The sequence below is a fragment of the Zonotrichia albicollis genome, chromosome 22 (genome assembly GCF_047830755.1).
Source record: "Zonotrichia albicollis isolate bZonAlb1 chromosome 22, bZonAlb1.hap1, whole genome shotgun sequence".
In the NCBI taxonomy this organism is placed as follows: Eukaryota; Metazoa; Chordata; class Aves; order Passeriformes; family Passerellidae; genus Zonotrichia; species Zonotrichia albicollis.
Window position 1 is genome coordinate 6,022,319 of NC_133840.1, and position 22,926 is coordinate 6,045,244.

General features: G+C 49.0%; 3 protein-coding genes, 1 long non-coding RNA gene and 1 other non-coding gene across 10 annotated transcripts in view; 4 read left to right on the forward strand and 1 right to left on the reverse strand.

Moving 5' to 3' along the window:
• The first annotated feature begins 155 nt into the window (after positions 1–155).
• UNC45B (unc-45 myosin chaperone B) lies at positions 156–10,690 on the forward strand. Of its 2 annotated transcripts, XM_074556968.1 has the most exons (21): positions 245–263; positions 372–455; positions 580–749; positions 1,002–1,038; positions 1,309–1,484; positions 2,065–2,154; positions 2,569–2,736; positions 2,959–3,127; positions 3,390–3,560; positions 4,390–4,561; positions 4,808–5,108; positions 5,279–5,373; positions 6,030–6,171; positions 6,594–6,734; positions 6,901–7,028; positions 7,424–7,490; positions 7,799–7,912; positions 7,995–8,110; positions 8,434–8,551; positions 8,652–8,807; positions 9,899–10,690. In XM_074556968.1, exons 3-21 carry the CDS (start codon positions 588–590, stop codon positions 10,163–10,165), a joined length of 2,790 nt encoding a protein of 929 aa, XP_074413069.1. In that variant the 5' UTR covers positions 245–263; positions 372–455; positions 580–587; the 3' UTR covers positions 10,166–10,690. The 2 variants fall into 2 exon arrangements, with proteins under 2 accessions (XP_005495080.2, XP_074413069.1); XM_005495023.4 differs by having other exon boundaries at positions 156–455.
• A 1,078-nt stretch (positions 10,691–11,768) lies between these two features.
• On the forward strand, positions 11,769–14,735 carry LOC106629882 (uncharacterized). Of its 2 annotated transcripts, XR_001333239.3 has the most exons (3): positions 11,878–12,333; positions 13,079–13,707; positions 14,517–14,735. It is a non-coding gene; the product is annotated as an uncharacterized LOC106629882 (long non-coding RNA). The 2 variants fall into 2 exon arrangements; XR_012583503.1 differs by lacking the exons at positions 13,079–13,707; positions 14,517–14,735 and adding an exon at positions 12,430–12,637 and having other exon boundaries at positions 11,769–12,333.
• Positions 12,540–12,636, forward strand: LOC113460268 (Z30 small nucleolar RNA). Its single transcript, XR_003382069.1, has one exon. It is a non-coding gene; the product is annotated as a Z30 small nucleolar RNA (small nucleolar RNA).
• Positions 13,701–18,403, reverse strand: PEX12 (peroxisomal biogenesis factor 12). The gene is made up of 3 exons (XM_005495031.3): positions 18,134–18,403; positions 17,257–17,801; positions 13,701–16,126 (listed from the first exon to the last, which is right to left on the reverse strand). Exons 1-3 carry the CDS (start codon positions 18,257–18,259, stop codon positions 15,727–15,729), a joined length of 1,071 nt encoding a protein of 356 aa, XP_005495088.3. The 5' UTR covers positions 18,260–18,403; the 3' UTR covers positions 13,701–15,726.
• The window catches only part of AP2B1 (adaptor related protein complex 2 subunit beta 1), an 81,606-nt gene continuing 77,000 nt past the window's right edge, over positions 18,321–22,926 (forward strand). For 2 of the 4 annotated variants that reach the window (XM_074556964.1, XM_074556967.1), the window contains exons 1-2: positions 18,321–18,458; positions 22,592–22,649. In XM_074556964.1, the coding sequence (XP_074413065.1) occupies positions 22,613–22,649 (37 nt within the window). In that variant the 5' untranslated portion in view covers positions 18,321–18,458; positions 22,592–22,612. Of the gene's footprint in view, positions 18,516–22,591; positions 22,650–22,926 lie in introns of all 4 variants that reach the window. The other 2 variants (XM_074556965.1, XM_074556966.1) reach the window with 2 other exon arrangements.

Here is a 22,926-nt window from a genome sequence, read left to right on the forward strand (position 1 = left end):
CCTCCCCCTTGCTGCTCCCCACAGCCTCTGCAGCCCTGCAGGCAGAGGGGAGCTGGGATTTGCCTTGCCAGGTGGGAGAGGATTCCCCCTTGCTGCAGAGGGTGCTGCCTGCCTGCAGCCAGGTGCCCCCCGAGCTGGCCCTGGCTCCCAGCCCTCCCCAGGCGTATAAAGCACGAGGGGACAAGGAGGGGACAGGCTGTGGTGACAGGTGACACTGACAGGCAGCAGGAGCTGCCAGGTCCTGCCCAAACTTGGAGTGGGAAGTGAGCTCTTTCCTGAGCCACACGGGCTCTCCGTAGTGCTGGCAGATTTCTTTCTTTTTTGTTTTAGTTTTTCTTTCCTTTTTCTTTTTTTTTTTTTTTACTCCTAAGGATCTACATTGGTGGGAAAATCTTCTAAGAAGTCACAGCCTTGAAGAGCAATTTACATCATCATTTTCAAAACTCTTCGTCCTGGTAAGCTGCTTTTATTAATGTGTGTTAATTACATGTCAGTCTCATGGTGGAACTCAGCTTGGGGGAGTAAGCAGGCGACCCAGGCAGTTGAAAATGGGCCACAAATTGATGTTTTTCCTTCAAGCTCTCCAGATGGAGGATCCCATTCAGCTGAAAGAGGAGGGGAATAAATATTTTCAGGCCAGTGACTACGAGAAAGCCCTTCAAAGCTACACTCAAGCCATAAAGCTCAACAAGGACAAGGCGCTGCAGGCGGTGCTGTACAGGAACAGGGCAGCCTGTTTCCTCAAAAAGGTGAGAGCAGCTCCCCTCACCTGGGCAGTGCTCAAGGGGAGAGGGGCAGGAGGGCAGCCAAGGGCACTCACTGGCTGTGGACTGGGTGGTTTGTCCATTTATTGAATAGGGTGAAATGAAGTGTTCTTGTGCTGGAGCTTCCCTGGGGCATCCCCCTGGGAAATGGGAGCAGAGAGGTCCCAATGTCCATCAACAATGGGGATTTGCCCTGCTATTCCATGGCTAAGAAATCTCTGCTTTCTGGTTTAACAGGAGGAATATGCCAAGGCAGCCTCGGATGCATCTAGAGGTAAGGAGGGGGCTGTTATGAGGAGAGCTGGATACACTTGCTCAGCCTGCTCTCACATCTGTGGCCTTATTCCTTGATGTCCACTAACACCCAAGGGCTGAGGCCACAAGGGAATTCCTGAAAGTTCAAGTGATGTTCTAATTTGATGTGCTGGCCCAATCAGTGTTAATCAAGCACTGCTTGATGCTCATAACAAAGCAAATCACAGTTTGCACAGGCCACTTGCAAGCAGCAAGCTCTGATGCCTGGTGTTTTGGATCCCTTTCCCAGCCATTGACATCAATGCTTCAGATATCAAAGCCTTGTACCGGCGCAGCCAAGCCCTGGAGAAACTGGGCAAGTTAGACCAAGCATTCAAAGATGCTCAGAAATGTGCAACCCTTGAACCACGCAACAAAAACTTCCAGGAGACCCTGAGGAGACTGGGGGCCAACATCCAGGAGAAGGTAAATGCCAGGGGAACAGTGCTAGATTCACAGGGGGTGGGAAATCCTTGGTCTGGGTTGCATCAATGGTTTGTTGGTCATAATGGAAATTTGTGGCAATATACGGGGATAAGTAGGATCCATTGACTGGAAGTTCATACTTGAGGTGTGTAAATCTGAGGGTTGGGTTGAATGGTTTAATTAAAAAGTGTGGCAGCTCCCTCCTGAGGCTGGCTTGGTCCTGAGTGTCTTGGAAAGGTCTTGGCAAGGGTCTGGATAAGCTTTGGGCTGGGTCTGGCACCTGCCACATTGCTACAGTTACCTTTGCAGGGGTGCTGTGAAGAAATCCTTGCACCACTACACTACTGTGAAGTCTCAGAAATCAAGGTTTAGGGCTGGCACTGCCTGTGCCCATGAGATTGGTAATGGATGCTGAGTGCTGAGCAATTCTATCTCCTGTTATTCAGCTTAAATTGTGCATTAAATTAAGCACTAAATCTTTGCCTGTGGTTTGAGAGGAGGGAGCATTCTTGAAGTGAAAAAGGAAAGCTGCTCCTCGATTTTCTCCTCCTGATGCTCTGTGCTCTCCCTCTTGGCACAGCTGCGCATTCAGTTCTCCACGGACTCGAGGGTGCAGAAGATGTTTGAGATCCTGCTGGATGAGAACAGCGACAAAGAGAAGCGAGAAAAGGTGAGAACTGCCCTGGACTTGGCAAAATGGCTGTTTGATGTCAGAGGCTGCTCCAGGGAGCAGAGCCCTGCGTTCCCTTCCCCACCTCCCCTGGATGGAGGATGAGGGAAGGAGCTGGAAGGTGAACTGCACTCAGAGAGAAGGAAGGTAGCCCAGCCTCCCAAAATACCAAAGGTGGGGTCATTCTGGACTTCTGCTGAGGTCCTGCCACCCTCCAGATGTTCCTTCCAAGCAGTGACCAACTCTTCTTGGGCAGAGCAGAGCTGATCCCTAAATGCACCTGGATCAAGTCTCTGGTGGGGTCTGAGCTGATCTGCTGCATCTGTCAGGAGCTGGTTCCCACCAGGATCTCCCAGAGATGTTCTGGAGGCTGGGCTGTGCCACTGACCCCTGGTTCTTCTGCCTCCCACCTAGGCTGCAAACAACCTCATAGTCCTGGGGCGGGAGGAAGCAGGTGCTGAGAGGATTTTCCAGAATAATGGAGTCAACTTGCTGCTGCAGCTGATAGAAACCAAAAACCCTGAGCTGATCCTGGCAGCCGTGAGGACACTTTCAGGAATGTGCACAGGACATAAGGCTCGGGTAAGGACAGGGTGCTTGGACCTTCACTGCTTTTGCATCTGGGGAGGGGAAAATTGAAATAGTTTGTGTTGTTTGTGAGCAGTAGGAAAAGATTAAAACTCTGACTTGTAGTGAGTCAGGATTCACTGAGGAAAATAATTTCTTTGTCCTAGCTGAGCCTAGATGACACAGGGAGGAAAGGCCTTTGCTAACACTGTCCTGCTCTCTCCTTCCTGGGGCCAGGCCACTGCCATTCTCCATTACCTGGGCATCGACAGCATCTGCATGTGGATGTCGGTGGACAATGAAGAAATCTCCCTGGCTGTCTGCAACCTCCTGCAGACCATCACCGACTGCCTGATGGGCCAGGGGAAGGAGGAGCACCACGGCAAAGAGGAGGCTCTAGTGCTAGGTAAACACATCTCCTGCTCGTCATTCCCTCTGGGCCCAGCAGGGAGGGCCCTGCTCCTGGGATTCCACCTTATTCCTTGCTGAAGTGGGGACTTTACCCTTCAGCTGTACAGGGGGACAACTTGCACACAGCTCTCATCCTCATGGGCAGCTTAAATACTTCTGTTCCAGCCACACAATGGCTTTGAGTGGTTTTGATTGAGCTCACCTGCCTGCAGAGGTAACTTCTTGTAACTGGCTGCTACTGTTTTGCTTCATTGTAGACACTAAGAAGGATTTAAGGATGATCACAATGCGTTTGCTGGATATGCTGGTCAGTAAAAAAGTGTCTGGGCAAGGGCGAGACCGAGCCCTCAACCTCCTCAACAAGAACATACCAAGGAAGGACCTGAAAGACCATGACAACAGCAGGAGCATCTTTGTCATCGACAATGGTGAGTCCTTGCCCTCCATCCTGTTCTCATCTGGGAGATGTGGAGCTGTGTGTTCTTGCCTGAATACCTGGAGAACTTCCTATAAAATAAATCCTCTCTGGCTTTTTTTGGTGCATGCAAGCCTGGAGCAAAGTTAGACTTATTAGCAGGGAACAGTACTAAGAGAAAATCAACTGTGTATGAGAACAAGAATTTTTGAGTTTCTGAAGGACTGCCTAATATCTCTGGTTAGTGTCTCCAATGTATTTGCTAATGTTAGGAGGATTTGGCTTGGATAAATTGTCTGCTTTGGACAGGATGAGATAAGCATCTGCTGAGCTTGGTGGGCCCATAAACTGATAATTCTATAACTGGATGAGGGTGAGGAAAATGTGTGCTGTGTGTTTTTATAGTAATTCCCATGCATGTGTGTGTTAGCATTTTGATGGAAGTTATTTAATAATAATTCAGCAAAAGGAGAGTTAAGTCATGCAAAATCACTTGAAAGTGGCTGTGTTTTCCTCAGTCAGAGCCTCCAGCATTGGAGGTCAGTAGGTTCAATGTCTCCTGACAAAAATAACAGATCCAGCCAGCGGCCTAATGCAGTTCTGCTTATCTCACTCTGAGAACTGGTAAAAAGCCTGATGCTGCAAACCTGTAATCTCACCAGCAGAAGCTCCTCCCCAGTAAATATTAGTGTCTTTTTTGCTTAGAACTTATGTGATTAGGCTGGAAAATAATTGAAAACCATCCAAACTCGCTATTCCACAGCAAGAAAGTAACAAATGGTATCTTGAATTTTACACAGAGCCTCTCCTCTCTGACAGCCATATCACTCTATCGTTTCCAGGCTTAAAAAAGATACTGAAAGTGGTGGGCCAGATTCCTGAGATGCCTGACTGCCTGCCACTGACAGAGAACACCCAGCTGACTGCCTCTGTCCTCCTAAATAAGCTCTACGATGACCTGCGCTGCGACCCGGAGCGGGACAACTACCGGCTCATCTGCGAGGAGTACATCAAGTGAGTCGGGCTGAGCTGGCCCAGAGGGCAGGAGCAGGGCTTCCTGAGGGTGAGATCAGGCACTTGAAGTCTGCTTGTGTTCAAAATTGGGGTTTTGGGAGATTATGACTTGCTTGGGATCCTGCTGCATCACAGCTTTGCAGGAATTTGCACGCCCAAATATCCAATGTGATTCAGCAGCATGGCTGAGGGAGAACATCTCCTCCCCACTACTGTTCTACTCCCTACTCCCTCTATCCCATGCAGGAGCAAAATCGACCCACAAGACATGGATAAGACACTCCACGCTGTCCAGATTGTGTCAGGTGTTCTGCAAGGCCCCTTTGACTTGGGCAACAAGCTGCTTGGCATGAAGGGAGTGATGGAGATGATGGTTGCCCTGTGTGGCTCCGAGAGGGAGATTGACCAGCTGGTGGCTGTGGAAGCTCTCATCCACGCTTCCACCAAGCTGAGCCGAGCCACCTTCATCATCACCAACGGGGTGACACTGCTGAAGGAGATCTACAAGAAGACCAAGAATGAGAAGATCAAAATCCGAGCTCTGGTGGTGAGGATGCAGCCCTGCCTCTATTGCCTGCCACACTCAGCAGCTTAGTCCCAGATTTGGGAGAGGAGGGAGGTTTTGGGGATGAGAGATGGGCTTAGGCTGTTTTAGGGCAGTAACACAAGAGGATTAATGAGCCTTTCTCACTGGTACATCCTTTTTGTCCTCCTCAGGGTCTCTGCAAGCTGGGCTCAGCAGGCGGCACGGACTATGGCCTGCGGCAGTTTGCCGAGGGCTCCACTGAGAAGTTAGCCAAGCAGTGCCGAAAGTGAGTGACTTCCCTTCTCCCTTCAGTTATTCCAATCTTTGCAAAGCACAGTATGTTCCTCTCCCACGAGATCCTGCCCACACATTGCCTTCATTTCCTGTGCTGCCTGCTGACAGTGCCCCCAGAGCCATTGGGCTCCTCTGTGCCTGAAGCAGCCATGTGCCCCTCCTGCCTCAATACCCAGAGGAGCCTTCTCCTTCCCTCCCTCACTGCCCATGGGACACACCAGACCTGGTGCCTCCCTCTTTGCCAGAGTGGCACAGCCTGATTAATGCTTACTTTGAACATGCACAAGTCCCCTCTGAAGGTGAATTTGCCAGGTGGAGTAAGCAAGGAGGTGGGATCAAGTCAGGAAATGACTGAATGGGTGGTCATTCCTGCAGGCATCTCGAGTTTCATGGGATGGAAAAGGCAAAGCAGAGCTGAGTAGCTATCCTGGTCTGTCATTCCCTGCAGCATTTACATCCCACAAGTTGGGCTATGGGGAGGAAGTTCATGTCTCAAGGGGAAGCATCCCCAGTCTGAGGAGCTGCAGCAGAACCTGAGGACATATTTGGGCTTGAATCAGTCTCAATATCTGTTTTTCCTCCCTCTTTTTCCAGATAAGTTAGTTCTGGCTCCCAAGATAGAAATGTGAGTGTTTTTCTCTCTTGCAGGTGGTTGTGCAACACGAGCATCGATGCCCGCACCAGGAAATGGGCTGTGGAAGGGCTCTCCTACCTCACCCTCGATGCAGATGTGAAAGATGACTTTGTTGAAGATGAGCCAGCCCTGAAAGCTATGTTTGAATTAGCCAAGGTCCGTCTCCTTTCCTTGTTCCCTCATTCCTCTGATAGCACCAAGTTCTCCCAGCTCTCCAGGCCTACACTGTGCCCCAGTCAGAAGGAGCTGGCACCCCAACCCCTCACCTCTGGTTCAGCAGAACTTCAGTTCTGCCTGTGCCTCAGAGACATCTCAGGGCACCATCCTGCTCTTTTCCCTGGGCTAAGGGATGTTGCTCCTTCCTTCACTGTCAGCAAATGCATGAAAACCAAAGGCACCAAGGTGTTGACAGCACCTGATGATGTCCAACACCTTGTTTGACCATGAAAACTTTCATGGGCTATGAAACTGGGGATAAGAACATTTCCACTAGTGAAAACACCATCCTGGCAGTTCAAAGGGACCTGCTTCCCTGCTGTACCCTCCTCACCCTCACACAAATTTATTTTCCTCTGCAGGCAAGTGACAAAACAATCTTGTATTCTGTGGCTTCTGCACTGGTGAACTGTACCAACAGCTATGATACCAAGGAGCTGGTCCCAGAGCTGGTGCAGCTGGCAAAATTCTCCAAGCAGCACGTGCCCGAGGAGCATCCAAAGGTGGGTTGTGTCCAGCTGGAGATGCTGTTCAGAAAGACTTTCTTTGGTGTATCCATTGTCACAGACTTCAGGTCTCCTGCCTCCAGACTGAAGTTGTTTGTTGGGTGGCTGGATGGCAGAGTGGCAGCTGCCAAGGGCTAATCCTTTCCCAATGTTTCCTCCTCAGGACAAGAAGGATTTTGTGGTGAAGCGGGTGAAGCGGTTGCTGAAGGCTGGGGTTGTCTCTGCCTTGGCCTGCATGGTGAAGGCTGACAGTGCCATTTTGACTGACCAGAGCAAGGAGCTCATTGCCAGGTGCCTTCACTGCAGTGCTGGGAGTGCTGGGCAGCCCCTGTGCCATGGGGATGGACACCTGGGCTGGGGCATTCTGCCTGTGGGGGAGGAAAGATTTAAAACCAAAGTTTTTGTTCAGAGGTGTCATAAAAATTCATGTTCAAGCTGCCTTGCTGGAATGCATTTTTGAGTTCTCTGTATTGGTTCTGGCTGGAATAGAGTTTATTTTACAGACCTGAAAATTTCTTGCCCTGCCATTTGTTTTTTCCTCATAGACTGCTGTGTGCATGGGGTTAAGCACCTGGAATTTACCTGGTGGCTCTGGCACTCCTGCAAAACCTCAGCCCCGTTCCATGAGGGCTGTTGGCTGTTGCTGTCCCCATGGCTGTCTCACTGAGTGTTCTGTGCCCCTGCAGGGTGTTCCTTGCCTTGTGTGAAGACCCCAAGGACCGTGGGACCATTGTTGCTCAAGGTGGTGGGAAGGTGATGACTTTCATGTTCACAGTTCCTGATGTGCTGTTAATGCCTGCTGGGAGCCTGGGGTGTGTCTCCAGTGAGGGACAGTGACAGAAGAGCACAAGTTGTCCCCCCAAGGGCCATACTGACACTGCAGTCCCATCTCTGCAAGGCTCCAAAGAAGTGATGTTCTTGGAGTGATGCTTGTGGTGCCTGTTTGAGAACAAAAGCAAGGCATCAGAGAGGGCTATGGGATATTTTTAACTTGGTTTACTCTGTTAAGGCAGTCTTGTAAATCTTCTTAGAACACTGAATGGTTTTTCCTGTGTCTCCAGGCCCTGATACCTCTGGCTGTGGAAGGCACAGATGTTGGCAAGATAAAGGCTTCTCATGCTCTGGCAAAAATTGCAGCTATCTCCAATCCAGACATTGCATTCCCAGGAGAGAGGGTAAGGTTAGAAATAATAAAATCAAAAGCATTGATACTTCCTTTAGCAAATTAAAATTGCTAATGCAAGCTTTCTCTTCCAGGTGTATGAAGTGGTGAGGCCCCTTGTCAGCCTGCTGAACACAGAGAGAGATGGCCTCCAGAACTACGAGGCTCTGTTAGGTCTCACAAACTTTTCAGGAAGAAGTGATAAACTCAGGTGAGCTTTACTGCTTTTTAACCTTCCTCCTTCCCCAGGAGTGAATGTTACTTGCTGGACTATGAAGACTGGTCAGTTTAAGCTAACTTTGGCAGAGCTACAAAGGTCTCAGAGCTAAAAGATTGATGAAATGAGAAAAGGAGAGTGGCTTATTTTCCTCTAGAAACAGCAAAGACATGAACTTCATCTGCATTAGACAGGGAATGAACCACATCATGAGCTCCAGACACTGATTTGTTTCAAGGCCTTCCCTGCAGTTAATATTTGATAAGTTGGTTACTGCTTGACCTATAATGTGGGGTTTTTACTGCTCTTTGCCACAGGTTGAAGATAATCAAAGAGAAGGCCCTGCCAGATATTGAAAACTACATGTTTGAGAACCACGACCAACTCCGACAGGCAGCCACTGAGTGCATGTGCAACTTGGTGGTCAACAAGGAGGTAAAATCTCCCCTGGGCATGTCCAAGCTGACTGCATGCCCCTGCCCTGTGAGGAGCTGTCCCTAACTGTGCTACTTCTGGGTATCTCTGTGGTTTTTAGGTTCAGGAGCGGTTTGTGGCCGATGGCAATGACCGGCTGAAGTTGGTGGTGTTGCTGTGTGGTGAGGATGATGAGAAGGTTCAGGTTGCAGCAGCAGGAGCCCTGGCCATGCTGACAGCAGCACAAAAGAAACTCTGCTCGAAGATGACTCAAGTGGTGAGGACACAGCTCTGGTTGTGGGCAGTGTGTGGGATGTACCCTGCAAGGGTCCTGGCTCAGATTTTAAGTCTCTCCAAAGGAATAAGTAGTTTACTAGTTCAGTACTGAGGAACCTAGAGAAGCTGGGACCTGGGTGTGCATGCTTTGGTAAATAACCTGAAATCCAACCTTTGTTCCACCCAGAAATGAGAAGAGCTTGATTGATAGCCTGCTGAGCTTTAATGATCCCAAAGGATGTCCCTTCCCTGCACAGATCTGTAGGCCCTGAGCACCCAGAGCCTGCATGGCTGAGGATCTGAAGAGCTGTGGTTGAGAACTCCTGAACCCTACCTTGCTGCACACATGATTGGACTCTGGAGCTCATTAAGATAAAATAATTAATCAAGCCAACAGAGAAGCTCGAGAAGGTTGGGGTGGGGAAGTGTCTTGGTCATCTCAGCTGTGTCAAGACTCTGGTCAGATTTTTTTCACAGAGATTATGCAGGAAATTGAATATGAAACATATTCCATGTTGTCCCAGTGTTGCAGACACATTTTATGAAAAATCCTTTCCTTAGGATTTTTTCTCCTGAGAAGCTGAGAGGCCTCAGGAACAAAAGGTAAACAATGATTATCTGCTGCTGTGGAATGCAACAGGTGCATCTGTGATTGGTCTCATGTGATTGTTTCTAATTAATGGCCAATCACAGCCCAGCTGGCTCAGACTCTCTGAGACACAAGCCTTTGTTATCATTCCTTCTTTTTCTATTCTTAGCCAGTCTTCTGATGAAATACTTTCTTCTATTCTTTTAGTATAGTTTTAATGTAATATATATCATAAAATACTAAATCAAGCCTTCTGAAACATGGAGTCAGACCCTCGTCTCTTCCCTCATCCTAAGACCCCTGTGAACACCATCACAGTCCCAGTGCTGTGGAAGATTCTGAGTTAGGAGTAAGAAAAATTGGGTTAAAATGTTTGGAGCCAGGTTTCCTTAGTTAAAAATACCATAAGTGACATGAGTACTGCTCTTTCTTCTGCACAAGGAAGCCAAAGTCATGTTCTTGGTTGAGATATTCAGTACTAATGATCTCCCTTTCCCTTGCAGACCACCCAGTGGCTTGAAATCCTGCAGAGGCTCTGCTTGCATGACAACATGGAGGTCCAGCACCGAGGGCTGGTCATTGCCTTCAACTTGATCAGCTCTGACAAAGAGCTGGCCAAGAAGCTGGTGGAGTCAGAGCTCCTGGAGATCCTGACCTACGTGGGGAAGCAGGAGGATCACCCCAAGAAGCAGCAGGTCATAAACGTGGCACGCGATTGCCTCACCAAGTGCATGGATTACGAGCTGATCAAACCTCTCTCTCAGGCGTGAGGGAATGAAAAGCACCAAAAAAAGGCTGAGTGTGGGGGGAAAAAATGGAGAAATATGAAAAAGTGAGAGCCATGAGGAGAATCTGGTGCCATTGTCAAGGCACTGAATAGTTTGGGGACAGCGTTGGAGGATCATAATGTGTATGAGGAAAAGGAGGGAATTTGCCTGGGGAATTTGGGATGTGTCCATCTGAGTAATTCCCAGATGGTGTAAATCCTTTCTCTGCCCCCATTCAGCTGATAATGATGAAAGCTTCAGCTCTAAAAGAGTTGGTTGTGTTGGAGACATGTCAGGAGGCTGCTGGAAGGAAACTCAACAAAGCTGAAATTGGTTCTGCCACCACCTCCAGCTCCTGGTACTTCTGGAATTCCCAGCAATGGTGGAACAGGGAGGGTTAAGTGCCTTCTATTCTGTAATCAGAAAATAGCATTTTAGCTGTGTGCTTCTTTGTTCATTTATTGGAAGATGTGTGCCGAAGTGTGAGGATGGTGGGTGAACTCTTAATAAATTAACTGCTTTGTTCCATGTGGAATTCCTGTTCGGATTTTATTAAGCTAAAGGAGAATTTAGGGCAAGTCTTGCATCACACCTGGAAAAATGAAGTAATTGTTAACACAGGTTGAATTTTCACTCCTTGTAAACTCCCAAATGTAGCAGAGTCACAAAGGTGTCACAGCAAGGCACAGGGAATGTTGAAAATATCCCATTTATGAAAAAAACAGAATGAAAAGCAATCCACTAGTCATCATTACATTAAACTTCATTACAAAAATATTTTCATTCAAGCACAGATTCTTAACGCAGGCTGTGGACAACACAAAAATCACAGACTGTTGTTTTAGTTCCCGGGGAAAAGTCCCTAAACATGTAATAAATATAATTTTGCTCAATAATTATTTAAATATTAATTCAAACACATTAAAATATTTCTGATCATACTAAATATAAGTGATGTTCACAATAGGCATGATGAAATGTTGAGGTTTTGGGTTCCTTATGAAAGGAACCCTGAGGGTAGTCTTTTCTTGCATGTTAAAGAAAAAAAAATAAATGAAAGTGTCTCTAGTGTTCTGAATTTGGAAAAGATTGAAAATTTTAAGCTAATGGGTTTGATAAGCTAAAGTATATTTATTTGGGGAGTGATTCCAGATGTATTTAATGAATGTAATCATGGTCAGTTTAATCACTGGTGCTTTATAATAATAGCTGTGGGATATCAGGCTGTTCTTCCAAACCAAAGAAGCCACATTCTGTGGTGGGAAATATGGTTTGTTTTCTGCAGCCTTGCATTTTGGATATCCATTTTTAAGGCTTTTGAATCTGGCTTTCGAAAGTACTTTCCATTGCCTCTATATAGGTTTACCTAACCAGCATCTCTGACACCAAGACAAAATGCCATTGGTATTGAACGGCAAAGTTTCCCTTCTCCTGCTAAAGCCTCTCTTTGGAGCAACTGCGTTCTACTAATTGACTGTTGCTGAAGCTGAGTGAGGAAATAACTTCTGCAAAAGCCATTTATTGGCATTTCTTTTAGCTAAACACGGACGGAAAACCCGTTTCACACTAACAGGGACAACCCGCTCCCTCAGCCCTCCTCAGGGCGGGAAACGATGGCACCGCCCCCAGCTCCTCTAACGCGCAATCCTATTGGCTCCCACCGGCAGAGCCGCGCGTTGTGATTGGTTGTTACCAGCGGATGGGCGGGGCGAAAGGGGCGGCTCCGCCCCGGTGTGGCCGGGCCTGTGGGAGCGGAGCGGCGTGAGGGGGACAGGGGACACGGGATATGGGATTTGGGATATGGGATACGGGAAATGGGGTACAGGGGGATGCGGGACCGCGGTGGAGCAGCTGAGGGCTCGGAGTGTGCCGGGATGGGGACACGGAGGGTGAAGGAACGCGGAAGCGGCTCTGGGGGCTGGTTGAGCCCGAAGCCGGCCGAGGTGTAGGGCATGTGGGGTTTACTGAGATGCGGAAGGGTATCGGGGAGCTCGGGGGGATATAGGATGGGCACGGGCAGAGGAACTGGGGATTGAAGAGCTGCAGGGACCTGGTGGCGAGAGTACAGTGAAGGAGATGGGAAGAGAGTGTAAACTTGTGGCATGAGGGAAGGGAGGGATCCAAACAGGCCTCTGGAGCCTTGGAGACACTGACTGCAGCGGCATTTAAAGGTATGGCACTTTTTTCCTCTTGTGTTTGCCTGATACTGCTCTGCTGACCTTGGAATGCCAGTTTGTGACCTGCCTTTCCCATCTGCTCGGCTGTAGAAGGAATATCACCTCCATCCCTGTGCTCCCCTGCTCCATGTGCTTCATCCTCCTAGGGAGGAGGAAACCTCCAGCCAGCTCCTTGTTGGAGGCAAACAGATTTGCCCAGCAGCAATGATGAGCGAAGTATAGTCTGAACTGGTATTGCCGAGACTCCGTGTCTCCGCTCTGACCAGGGCATGATCACCTAATCTTCTCTCTGAGCTACCTTAGGCTAAGCTCGTCTGCAGGGAACAGCTTTGCTGTTCTTGAAACTTTGGTGCACCCTAAAAAAATAGTAAGAGTTTTTAGCAGTTTAACGGCAGAAAAAGCCTTGATTTGAAAAATAACCCAAATACTGTTGCTGAGCTTGCAGGGAGGGGAGGATGTGGGTTTATCTCTTGTGTGTGCCATGGATCACAAACTCCAGATCCTCTGCCACTGTGTCTCCTGTGTTAGTGCAGTGTAGACTCTGAGCTGTCTGCCCTGTAGAAGTTCATTAGCAGTTCATTCAGCTGCATTTTCATGTAGTGCTAGCCAGCAGGGAGCCAGGAGTATTTTTGGAATACTCTCCATGAAGCACAACCCCTTTGGCATTGAGGGAAGGACCTAAGAAAAGAGATGATGCTCTTCTCTAATTCAATTTTTTTTTGTTGTTGTTCTTTTCCAGGTGCTGATGACATCTTCCTATTGATTTCTCTCTTCCTGTGAAGAAAGAAGCATCCATGGGGAATATACACCTAGGAATATGTTTTAGTGGTTTTCCCTTAACAGGAGAAGCTACTTTGTTTCTGTTAAGGAAATAGCAAAAACTCAGTTGCTTCATGCTCTAACTTTTGAACACGGCCTTGATGAGCTGTGAATGTGCCTTAGGTTTACTAAAGAATATTTAAAAGACTTGCAAAGTCAAGTCCTGGCAGTAGATACTGAACAACTCCAGTGCTGCTGTTAATGTTGATGAAATTGTATTGAGCAACACCAAAGCATCCTGAGGGTGTATGTGGTACATTACTCTGTAGAAATCACAATTTAGTAAGTCCAAAGGTGGCTTTAATAAAGTTGGTGCTCCCTGAAAAAACTTCTCTTGTCAATCCTTAGCCCATTGTGGTTTTAAGAACACAGTTAAAAAGCAGATAAATGGGAATTTTTCTATAACCCCAACTGGTTTTGTAGCTTAATTTTAGAGCAAGAAACCTGACAAGTGAGTATTAATTGGCTGCTAAGGACAGGAAGTTTCAAATGAGTTAAATCCAAATTGGCATCCTGCAGCCATCTCCAGGAACACACAAAATCTGCCAGGTAACTGCTGAGCCTGTCACTGTGGTGGGTTTGATGCTTGTTACTCAGCTAAGCTTTATTGTGTAAAGGACCATTTATTGTGTAAAGGAGAAATTACAGCTGCTTAGAACTGGGAGGATTCGATGTGGGTGGTTCTGTGCAGGTCCTGGAGGTGGCCAGACCCAAGTTTGGCAGGGACAGGGGGTTGTGCAGGAGTGGGCCTGGCAGGTGGGCATCTGGTGGCATTTTGGGGAGAGGGAGAGGCCCTGGAGCAGTGTGGGATGAAATAACTGTTGTGTGTTAGTGAATCCTGCATTAGAGAGAGGATGAACCTCCCCAGGAGCCCTGCAGAGCTGGGGGTGAGTGTCCCACCCCTGCCCAGCCTCTCCCTGAGCAGCAGATAAATCACTTGGAAAGTACAGGAAGGATAAAAGGGAAATAAACCTATCCTATAAAGCAATCATCAGTAAAATGCTTATTTAAATAAGCTGTTGCACTGGAGTCACCAGGACATTCACAAAAATTAAAAAGTGATTTGGAACCTCAGAAAATCTCACACCTTGATGTGATTTGTCTTCCAGTAAGACCTGTGTGTTCTAATTGCCCTCTAAAGGAAGAGGAGTATCTTCATGGACTCCATTTTACTGGAGAAGAGAGAAATGAGACAGTTTTTATGATTATTATTCCACAGGGGCACAGGTAGAAGGGTCAGGGAGATGTACAGAGATAATAAAGCACCAGGAACAAATCTCATTTATTAGGGGTTTGGGGAAGGTTCAAATTACTGCATTTTCCCACATTATTCAATAACCTTACTCTCTTGCTTACAGGTGAAGGAGGATATTGGAGATTTTTATCTTCTGAAGCAGAGCTAAAGTGGAGGGAAAATGAGATGCCTGGTTCAGTGGATTAAATGTTAGGAGATATCTCTTAATCTGCCAAGACCAGAGTGGGGTCTGGACTTTGTGCAGAAACTTTGCTCTTGTTGCTCTAAGCACTGTCACCGTGATATCCGGAGCACTGCTGCTCCCTAGAGTCAGGAAAACAGCCTTCCATCTGAAAAATCAGGTGTCAAGCAAGAGCCAGCCATGTCACACAGCTTTTCTTCCCTCCTCTGTTCAGTGCAAGGATGTTTTGTTCTGATATGAATGTGCTACATGGCTGGGACTGGAATAATTGCAATGTAATGCTCAGACATTAAAGATTCTCAGCCTACAAAATGCTAATCTTACATCCACCACCATCACATGGAAAGATGAAAGCAGCTTTAGTCTTGTCTCTCTTATGTAAATAGAGGCCCCAGAGGAGCAAACTGTTTTTCCAATAACCAGAAAAGAATTAAATTAGGTTCTCAATCAAGAAAGAATTTTGCTTTATAAAAGCAGATAATAATTAATGCAAAGACTTATTTAACAATAAACCATTCTCATCAATTAGGAGTTTGTTTTAATCTGGTTTGTCATTTTCTCTCTTGTGCAGAAAATGTCACATTCCTCTTGTCCATCTTGTTCCCTTAAAGAATCAAAAGTCTTAATTTAGAACCGTTGATGGGAATTAGGAGGGTGATGTTCTCAGTTCCAAGGTGAAGAGCCTGAAAATGCAGGAGGCTGAAGAGCAGAGGTTTAAGCCTGTCTCCACCTCTGGCAAAACCACAGCTCACCCTGGGCAGCACAAGGGCCTGGGAAGAAAAACCTGCCTGGAGAATTTCCCTACCTCTTTAATTTGCTGGCTCATGCCCTCCAGCAGCACCACTGCTGGTCTTTGATGCTCACATCTGCATTCCTCCTACCCAAATCAATGTTTCCCCCCTTTCAGCTGGTCCTTTAAGGCATTTCTGTGCTGGCTGACAGGCTGGGGCTGTGTGATACCTCTGCAGCTGCCAGGATGTTTGAACAGCTCATCAGCAAAGGGCAGAGCATTGCCAGAACGTGCAAAGGCAGCAAAGCTGATGAACCAGCGAGCGCTGCAGAGCTCACCCAGGAGCCGTCTGAAGCCTTCCATGGGATGCCCACAGAGCTGCTGGAGGCTCCTGGCAGCCCTTCAGCTCTCAGGGGAGTAGAGTTTGACCAGGTGCTGCAGCTCTGTGGCATAGCCTGTGACTGGGCAGCGCTGGTGAGCCTTCACAAAGCCGTGGGCACAGCGGTAGCAGAACACGAAGCCGGACGTGGCCAGGGCCGTGGCGTTGACGCGCACCTTGCGGCACAGGGGGCACACGGACTTCAGGCTGGGCAGCACAGCTGAGCTGGGCTCGTGATCCAGGTGCACAGGGGGTGGGGGCGTGGGGAGGGCTGTCAGGGACTTGATGGTCTCCTGGTTTTCTGAGGAGTACCACCAGTCCAGGAACTGCAGGAAGAAGACGCTGACGGACAGGCCGGTGGACAGCGAGACGGCAACGGCGCCCAGAGCTCTCCTCAGGGCTGACTGCACTCGTGAGGTAAAGCTGCAGCAGAGAGAAGCAGGGAGAGATGGTTACTGCTGCACATTCATCCATCTAGAAATCATGGGGAAGAGCACCTGGGGAGTGACAGCTTCATACAGCTCCTTAATCCTAAATTAGCTGGTCACTGTGTCCCATGTTTGGACTTATTAGAATGTTTCAGATTTTTTTTTAATTTTAAGAAAGATGGTTACTACTGCACATTTATCCATTTGGAAACTGTGGGGAAAAGCACCTGGGGAGTGACTGCTTCATACAGCTCTTTCATGCTAAGTTGGTCCCATGTTTGCACTTATTAGGATGTTTCAGATTCTTTTTTTATTTTAAGGAAGATCTAAGGCGGTTACTACTGCATGTTTATCCATCTAGAAACCATGGGGAAAACCATTTGGGGAGTGAGAGCTTCATACAGCTCCTTCATGCTAAGTTCGTTGGTCACTGTGTCCCATATTTGCACTTATTAGGATGTTTCAGATTTTTATTTTAAGGAAGATCCAAGATGGTTACTACTGCACGTTTATCCATCTAGAAACCATGGGGAAAACCATTTGGGGAGTGACAGCTTCATACAGCTCCTTAATCCTAAATTAGTAATCCTAATTAGTGTCCCATGTTTGCACTTATTAGGATGTTTCAGATTCTTTTTTTATTTTAAGGAAGATCCAAATCCTGGTTTTTTCAGTAGTCTAAATCAGAAGAATTTGGATTAAAGGATCCTGGAGCACAGAGTGTTTCACTCCAGGTCACCATTTCACAGGGTATTCAGTGTGGCCATGACCAGCTGCTGCTTAGGAAAATCAAAGAAATAACTTTCAATCTTTTCAGCAACGTTGCTGCAACTGCTGCCCCTCCTTTGCTGGAAAAGTGCAGGGGAAGACTGAACAGAATAAAGGTTTGCACGCCCAAAAACACCCCCAAAGTCTGAAATTTTATTACCAGAAAATAGTTTCAAGCTAATCCCTGCTACTGGTTTCCTTATTTTCGCTCTCAATACACCCTTTTGGAGCACATTTTGTGAACTTTCAATTTGAATTTTTGGAAAACAAGGCACTTTTACCTTGCAGCATCACCCCTAAATTTACACACCCATGGAACACCCTGGAGGGCAACACCTGAGCCAGGTTCTGCCATACCTGTGTGTTTGACTTGAGGTGCTTTCAGCCCATTTCTTCTCCAGGGCCTGGATATCCTCTGCAGTCAGCCTGACCAGGCGGACACCAGCCAGCTTCAGCATGGGGGAATGATGCTCAGCCTTGCCCAGGATGTAGCACAGCTGCTGGATAAGAAACCAGCCCTCCCAGGTCATGTTTACATAGGGGTAAGCAGCTAGAAAGGCTCTGTAGAAGCGTTTCCAGGACGATGAGGGAGGGTGGATGGAGTACTCATCCTCCTCCCTCAGGCTGGACACCACTTTCTCCAGCTTCCCTTTCAGGTAAGGAACAAGAACCAGCAGGAGCAGAGATTTCCAGTGGTGCCTCTTTGGCAGGCCAGCTGTGGCCAGAGGTCGCTGTCTGCCGCTTCCCATGGGGATCCTCTTCATGCTGTAGAAGTTCTCCGAGAAGGAGGCGCTGCACCTGGCCAGGTAGTGCTGCTGCAGCAGCAAATCCAGAAGGACGTAAATCTCATCAAACCACCGCCAGAGGAAACCGTACCGGGCAGGATTGGACTCGGCAAGCACCTGTTGCAAAAGGAAAAAGGAGGAATCAGAGTGATTTGGGTTGGAAGGAGCATTAAAAATTATGTGGTTGCAGCTAGACACTTTTTACTATCCCTGTGCTCCAAGCCCCGTCCAATTTGGATTTGAACACTCAGGGATGGGGCAGCCACAGCTTCTCTGCGCCAGGGCCTCCTCACCCTCACAGGGACGGAGTAAAATGCTAAATTATAAATCACAGCAGCCATAAACGACGCCTCTAATTCTCAAACAGCCCAGGTGGCTCACAACTGTCCCGCTGCCTGCGAGTGTCCCGGAGTTACACACCAGCCCCCCTACTCTCCCTTCACCTTCACCTTGACCAGGTGCTGCAGGGCGGGTTTCACGGCGGCCATCAGGCTGTCCTGGGCCACCGCCTCGAACACGGACGGCCGCTCCTCCCCGGCCGGGGCGGCCGTGAGGTGAGCGCCCACCTCCGCCATGACACCGCCACACCGCCCCGCCGCTAGGGGGCGCCTCTGCCCCGCCCCGCCCCCCGGAAGCGCGGGCGGCCGGCGCTCCGCCCGCTGCCGCCGCTCTATGGTAGCGGGGCGCGGCCGCTCTGGGCGTGGAGGGTTCGATCTCGCTGATCCAAGTCCGCCCGGCCCCGCCGCTTCCGGTTCCGCCGCCGCCCCCGCAGCGGTGAGTCCGGTCCGTGAGTGGGGCCGGGGCTGAGGGCGCGGGAGGGACACGGGAGCGGTGAGGGTCAGCGGCGGGGCACTGCGGCAGGGCGGGTGGGGAATTGGGAGGGGCTGAGGGGGTGCTGGGAGAGGTGAGAGCAGTGCTGGGGTGCCGCCGTAGGGCGGGGAGGGCGCTGGGAGGGGATGGCAGGAGGAGGTGTGAGGAACTGGGATAGGGAGGGGAGAGAAACTGCTCAGGGAGGGGCTGGGGGATGATGGGAGGGGCTGGGAGGGGAGAGGAGGGGTGGGGGGACTGGTGTGGGTGGGAAGGGGCACTGGGAGACGTGAGGGGCACTGGAAAAGGCAACTGGGATAGGGTGGGAGGGGGCACCGAGGGGGAATTGGGAGGGGGAACTGAGATAAGGTGGGAAGGAGCATTGGGAGGGGGCTCTGGGAGAGGTGAGGGGTACTGGAAAAGGGAACTGGGATAGGGTGGGAGGTGCCATTGGGAGAGGGCACTGAGAGGGACACCTGGGATAAGGTGGGAAGGGGCATTGGGAGGGGTTACTGGGAGGTGGGAACTGGGATGGGGTGGGAGAGTCGCTGGTGAGGCACTGGCAGTGGCTCTGGTGATGTACTGGAAGAGGCCACTGGAAGGACTGGGCAGATGGTTGTGGAGGAGATGGAGGGGTGAGAGCAGTGGGGTCAGTGGGTCCTGGAAGGATGCACTGGTCTGGAGTGAGGGATTGGACTGGGATGGGCCTGGTGGGATGGGAATGAGCATAGCAAGGTGCTGGGATACTGGTGGGGGCAGGCAGGGATTAGGGCTGGGTGCTGAGAGGGACTGGGAGTGCTGGGGAGGGGAACTGGGATTTGTGGGGAATGCTGCTGTGACTGGGGGATACTGGGAGAGATCTGGGCAATGATGCTGAGGAGGAAGGGCTGGTGGGCAGGGGGCTTGAGGGGGGTACTGGGATGCCAGTGGAGGGTGGGTGGGTGCTGGGAGTCCTGCTGGAGCTGTGGGAGGGGCTGGGATGGGGCTCCCATGGAATGGGGGTGATTGGTGCCCAGGATGGGAACAAAATCCTCGTGCCAGCGCAAGTTCAGGGCTGCAGGCCCAGCTCTCCCTCTGCCAGCCACGTTCCATTGTTCTGTTTGTCTCCCTGGCTCTCCAGTGGCCCTGGGCCACGCTTGGGCTGTCACACAGCTCCTTGAGAGGCTTTCCAGGAAAAATGGGTGGCACCACTTCCACTGGAGCTAAACCAGGGATCACTGGAGAGATTTAGGGATTGATGGTTTCAGTGTGCAGGAGCTTGCCTTAATCCCAAGGCCCTTAAACCTGCCCCCATGCTGTGTGGGATCAGTGCTGGGGAGCAGCTCAGGCTGACTGGAGTCGTGTGTGGGGTCAGGCAGGTGTTGCTCAGACACAGGGTCAGGTTTTCTGTGTGGGTTTGGGCTGAGGAGGCTTTTCCTGCTTTGGTTCAGTCTGCAGTGAAATGCCAAGCCACTGTTGGTAGCACTGAGCATTGCTGGAGCTTTCTGGAGCCATTCCTCCCTCTCATCTCTCCTCACTTGCTGGGGTTGGATCAGGAGGAGCCTTTTGCTGTCAGCTCTGAGCACCTCTTACCTGTTTCCATCTCTAGTGAGGAGGGGGCAGTCTAAAGCAGATTTTTCTTGTGAAAATACAAGGCTGCTCATGATGTTCTAATTTCCCCTGGCTCTCCTTGGTTTTAGATTTACAAGGAGCTGGCATTTTGTGCAGTGTTTGAAATATCTGCTTCCATTTGCTGTGAAGCACACTGGGGTTGTTGGTGATGAGATAATGCCCAGTGCTGCTGGCAGGCTGTCTCTGAACAGTGTGCAAAGCAAGCTCTGACACACATGAAGCAGCAATCTGTGTGCTGGTGAGAAAAGCAGCTTTTTCCTGTGCTGCACATGGAGTAGGGCAGGTTGGTTATTCACCTAAGGCAGCTCTCATTTACCTCCATCAGAGGAGCCATGAGCTGTGCTTGGCCCTGCCTGAGTGTTTCTAGGATTTTTCACGTTTCCAAGTAAATGAAAGGAGAAAAACAACAATATCTGAAAGGAGAAAAACAACATAATGTGCTGCCCTTGGGGTTTAATGACCATCTCTGAAATCCAGCAGGGTTCCTTCCTCTCTGTGTGTAGCTTTATTCAGCTGGGCTGATGTTTGTGGTGTTTGGGTTGGGTTTTTTTCCTCCCCCCTTCCAATTTCTCCCTAATCTGCTGCTGTGGCCCCAGTTAAAGCTGTATTAGAGTAGCTCAGCTGAGATGTGACCCTGGCTGACAAATCCCCACATAATGCAAACAAAGAACATCGAGGCCACGTCCAGTGCTTTGTGCATGGCCCTGTGCCAAATTCTCTGGCAGAGAAAAACATTTTATTTAAGTCTTCCTTTTAAGCTGAGCTCAAACCCGAAGGACTCTGTCAGCAATAATGTTGCAGCTGAACACAGACTCTGATTTTAATTACAAAACAAGCTCCACAGCAGCCTCTGCTTTCAGGGAGGGGCTGTGAGATTTTTTTTTTTTTGTTGGGAAAATTGCACTCATTGTGGCTTTCTCTGTTTTGGAAGGAGGTTAAAACCTCCTCTGCACGACGAATGTGTTTCCAGAGCTGTCCCCAGGCTTGGCAGGAGCAGAAAGGGAGAGAAATCAAAGCAAACCCAGTCATTCAGCCTAATTGGATGAGGTGGAAACAGAGCAGGCAGCAGCACAAGGAAACTGGGAAAAGCAACAGGTTGATCCTCATCCAGATGTTTGGCAGCTGGACAGGATTATCCCATGAAAAAAAGGTGGAAATTGAGGCACTGCTGGGAATTCAACTGCTGGGAATTCAACTGCTGGGGTGTTCAGCTGGTCCAGGTGGATGTGGGAATGTGGAAAGGTGATGGCATTGGGGTTGGTGAAGGGATGAGGGAGGAAAGGGTTAAGGAAGAGCAGTTTGATTGCACTGCTGGGCAGCCCTGGAGTTCAGAGCTGTGCTGGTCCTTTTGCTGCTGAGCCAGCAAGACCTGCAGGGCTTAGAGGCAAGACAGGCAGCATTTAGGGAACATGATTTACTGCTTTGCTGGCAGCCTTTAAGGTCATGGAAGGATGTGTAAGAAGAGGGGAACTGGGGCCAAAAAGATAGGATTTTATAATTTCTTTCCTCCCTTTTCTTTTTGAGATGGTTTTAGGGTCATAGTTCCTAGCATTGATACAGCCTTTCATCAAAAGCAGTAAAAGTGCCCACTTCTCTGCTTGTTTTGAAAATTGTTTCCATTTGTCACAGAGCTAGCAATTGTAAGAATAAAATGACAGATATCCACGTATGTTTGGGCAATCCATGCATTCCAAGGCATTCATTTAGTTCTGTGGTACTGGTGAGACCACTCTTGTGGCTCTGCTGAGCATTTGCTGCTCCAACAGCATTTTTCCATCCTGTCCACACAAAAAAAAAAAACCAAAAAAGCAGAGCAGCACAGAAATAATGAGCTCTGTGTGTGTGTGTGTCTCAGAGGTGGGATGTCAGATCTTGGCAGAGAAATATTTCAGTTTCAAGCTTGAAAAAACTGAAAAGTAATGGTTTCTCTTTTCAGAAAAAAACATTGTTTTGCATCTGCAGGGAACAAAAGGAGGGAAAGGAAAGAAAGGCCTGGGGGTGGGTGCTGCAAGTGGGGTTAATTGTGCCTTCCATGAGATGCAGCACAGGCAGATATCGTTAGGGGGAGATGAGATGACAGTTTCCTTTGTCTGAAACATGCACTTCTCCCTGCCAGGCGAGACACTGGATGTGCTTTTCCTTGGAAAATGAATCTGTGTACCCAGGAAAGGCAGCTGCACAGCACACCAGCATCTGCTGGCTATAAGGAGTTCAAAAAATACCTTTTGCCTGCTGAGACTGAGAATTTAGGAAGCTGGGCTGAGCAGCACTGTTGTGTTTTTAGCAAGCCATTTAAATCCCTGCTTTGCCAAGTGAAACCAGCAGGTGCAGGATGAAGATTGGGGAACTCGTGGCTGTGGATGTGAAGTTTTTGCTTCCTCCTTCACTCACCAACCATCTTTGCTCGAGTTCCTGCCTCACAAACTGGCTGTTGCCACCAAACTGCATTTGGAGCTGATTTGTTCTTTTTTTATTCCTCATATTCTCAGGTGTTTTAAGGAGCTGGAACCATGACGGACTCCAAATACTTCACGACCAATAAAAAAGGTTGGTGTTGAGCTGCTGCAGTGGATTGGAGGTGGTGGGTGGTTATTTTTACACAGCTTTTTTAACTGCATGCAGGAGAACTGGTGCTTTTCTGGTAGCTCTGTCCCTGTTTCTCTTCTTAATCATCCAGGGAGAAACTTCCAAAGTAGGTCACATGGTGACAAAAGACAAAACTGGGGTATTACACGTTTTTGTGATTCACAAAATGACCCAAATTGCTGCTCTTTCAAGGAGCAGAAAGCAAAGCAATGGGATTTGAGTGCAGAGGCAAAGTTCT

Bases quoted from the DNA above. Each gene is read 5' to 3' on its own strand.
- UNC45B (XM_005495023.4), top strand. From the start codon at position 588: ATGGAGGATCCCATTCAGCTGAAAGAGGAGGGGAATAAATATTTTCAG. The intron at 3,561-4,389 runs GTGAGTCCTTGC...TATCGTTTCCAG, and splicing joins CATCTTTGTCATCGACAATG to GCTTAAAAAAGATACTGAAA. The intron at 5,109-5,278 runs GTGAGGATGCAG...TGTCCTCCTCAG, and splicing joins TCAAAATCCGAGCTCTGGTG to GGTCTCTGCAAGCTGGGCTC.
- PEX12 (XM_005495031.3), bottom strand. From the start codon at position 18,259: ATGGCGGAGGTGGGCGCTCACCTCACGGCCGCCCCGGCCGGGGAGGAG. The intron at 17,802-18,133 runs GTGAAGGTGAAG...CTTTTGCAACAG, and splicing joins CCCTGCAGCACCTGGTCAAG to GTGCTTGCCGAGTCCAATCC. The intron at 16,127-17,256 runs GTATGGCAGAAC...TCTCTGCTGCAG, and splicing joins ACCTCAAGTCAAACACACAG to CTTTACCTCACGAGTGCAGT.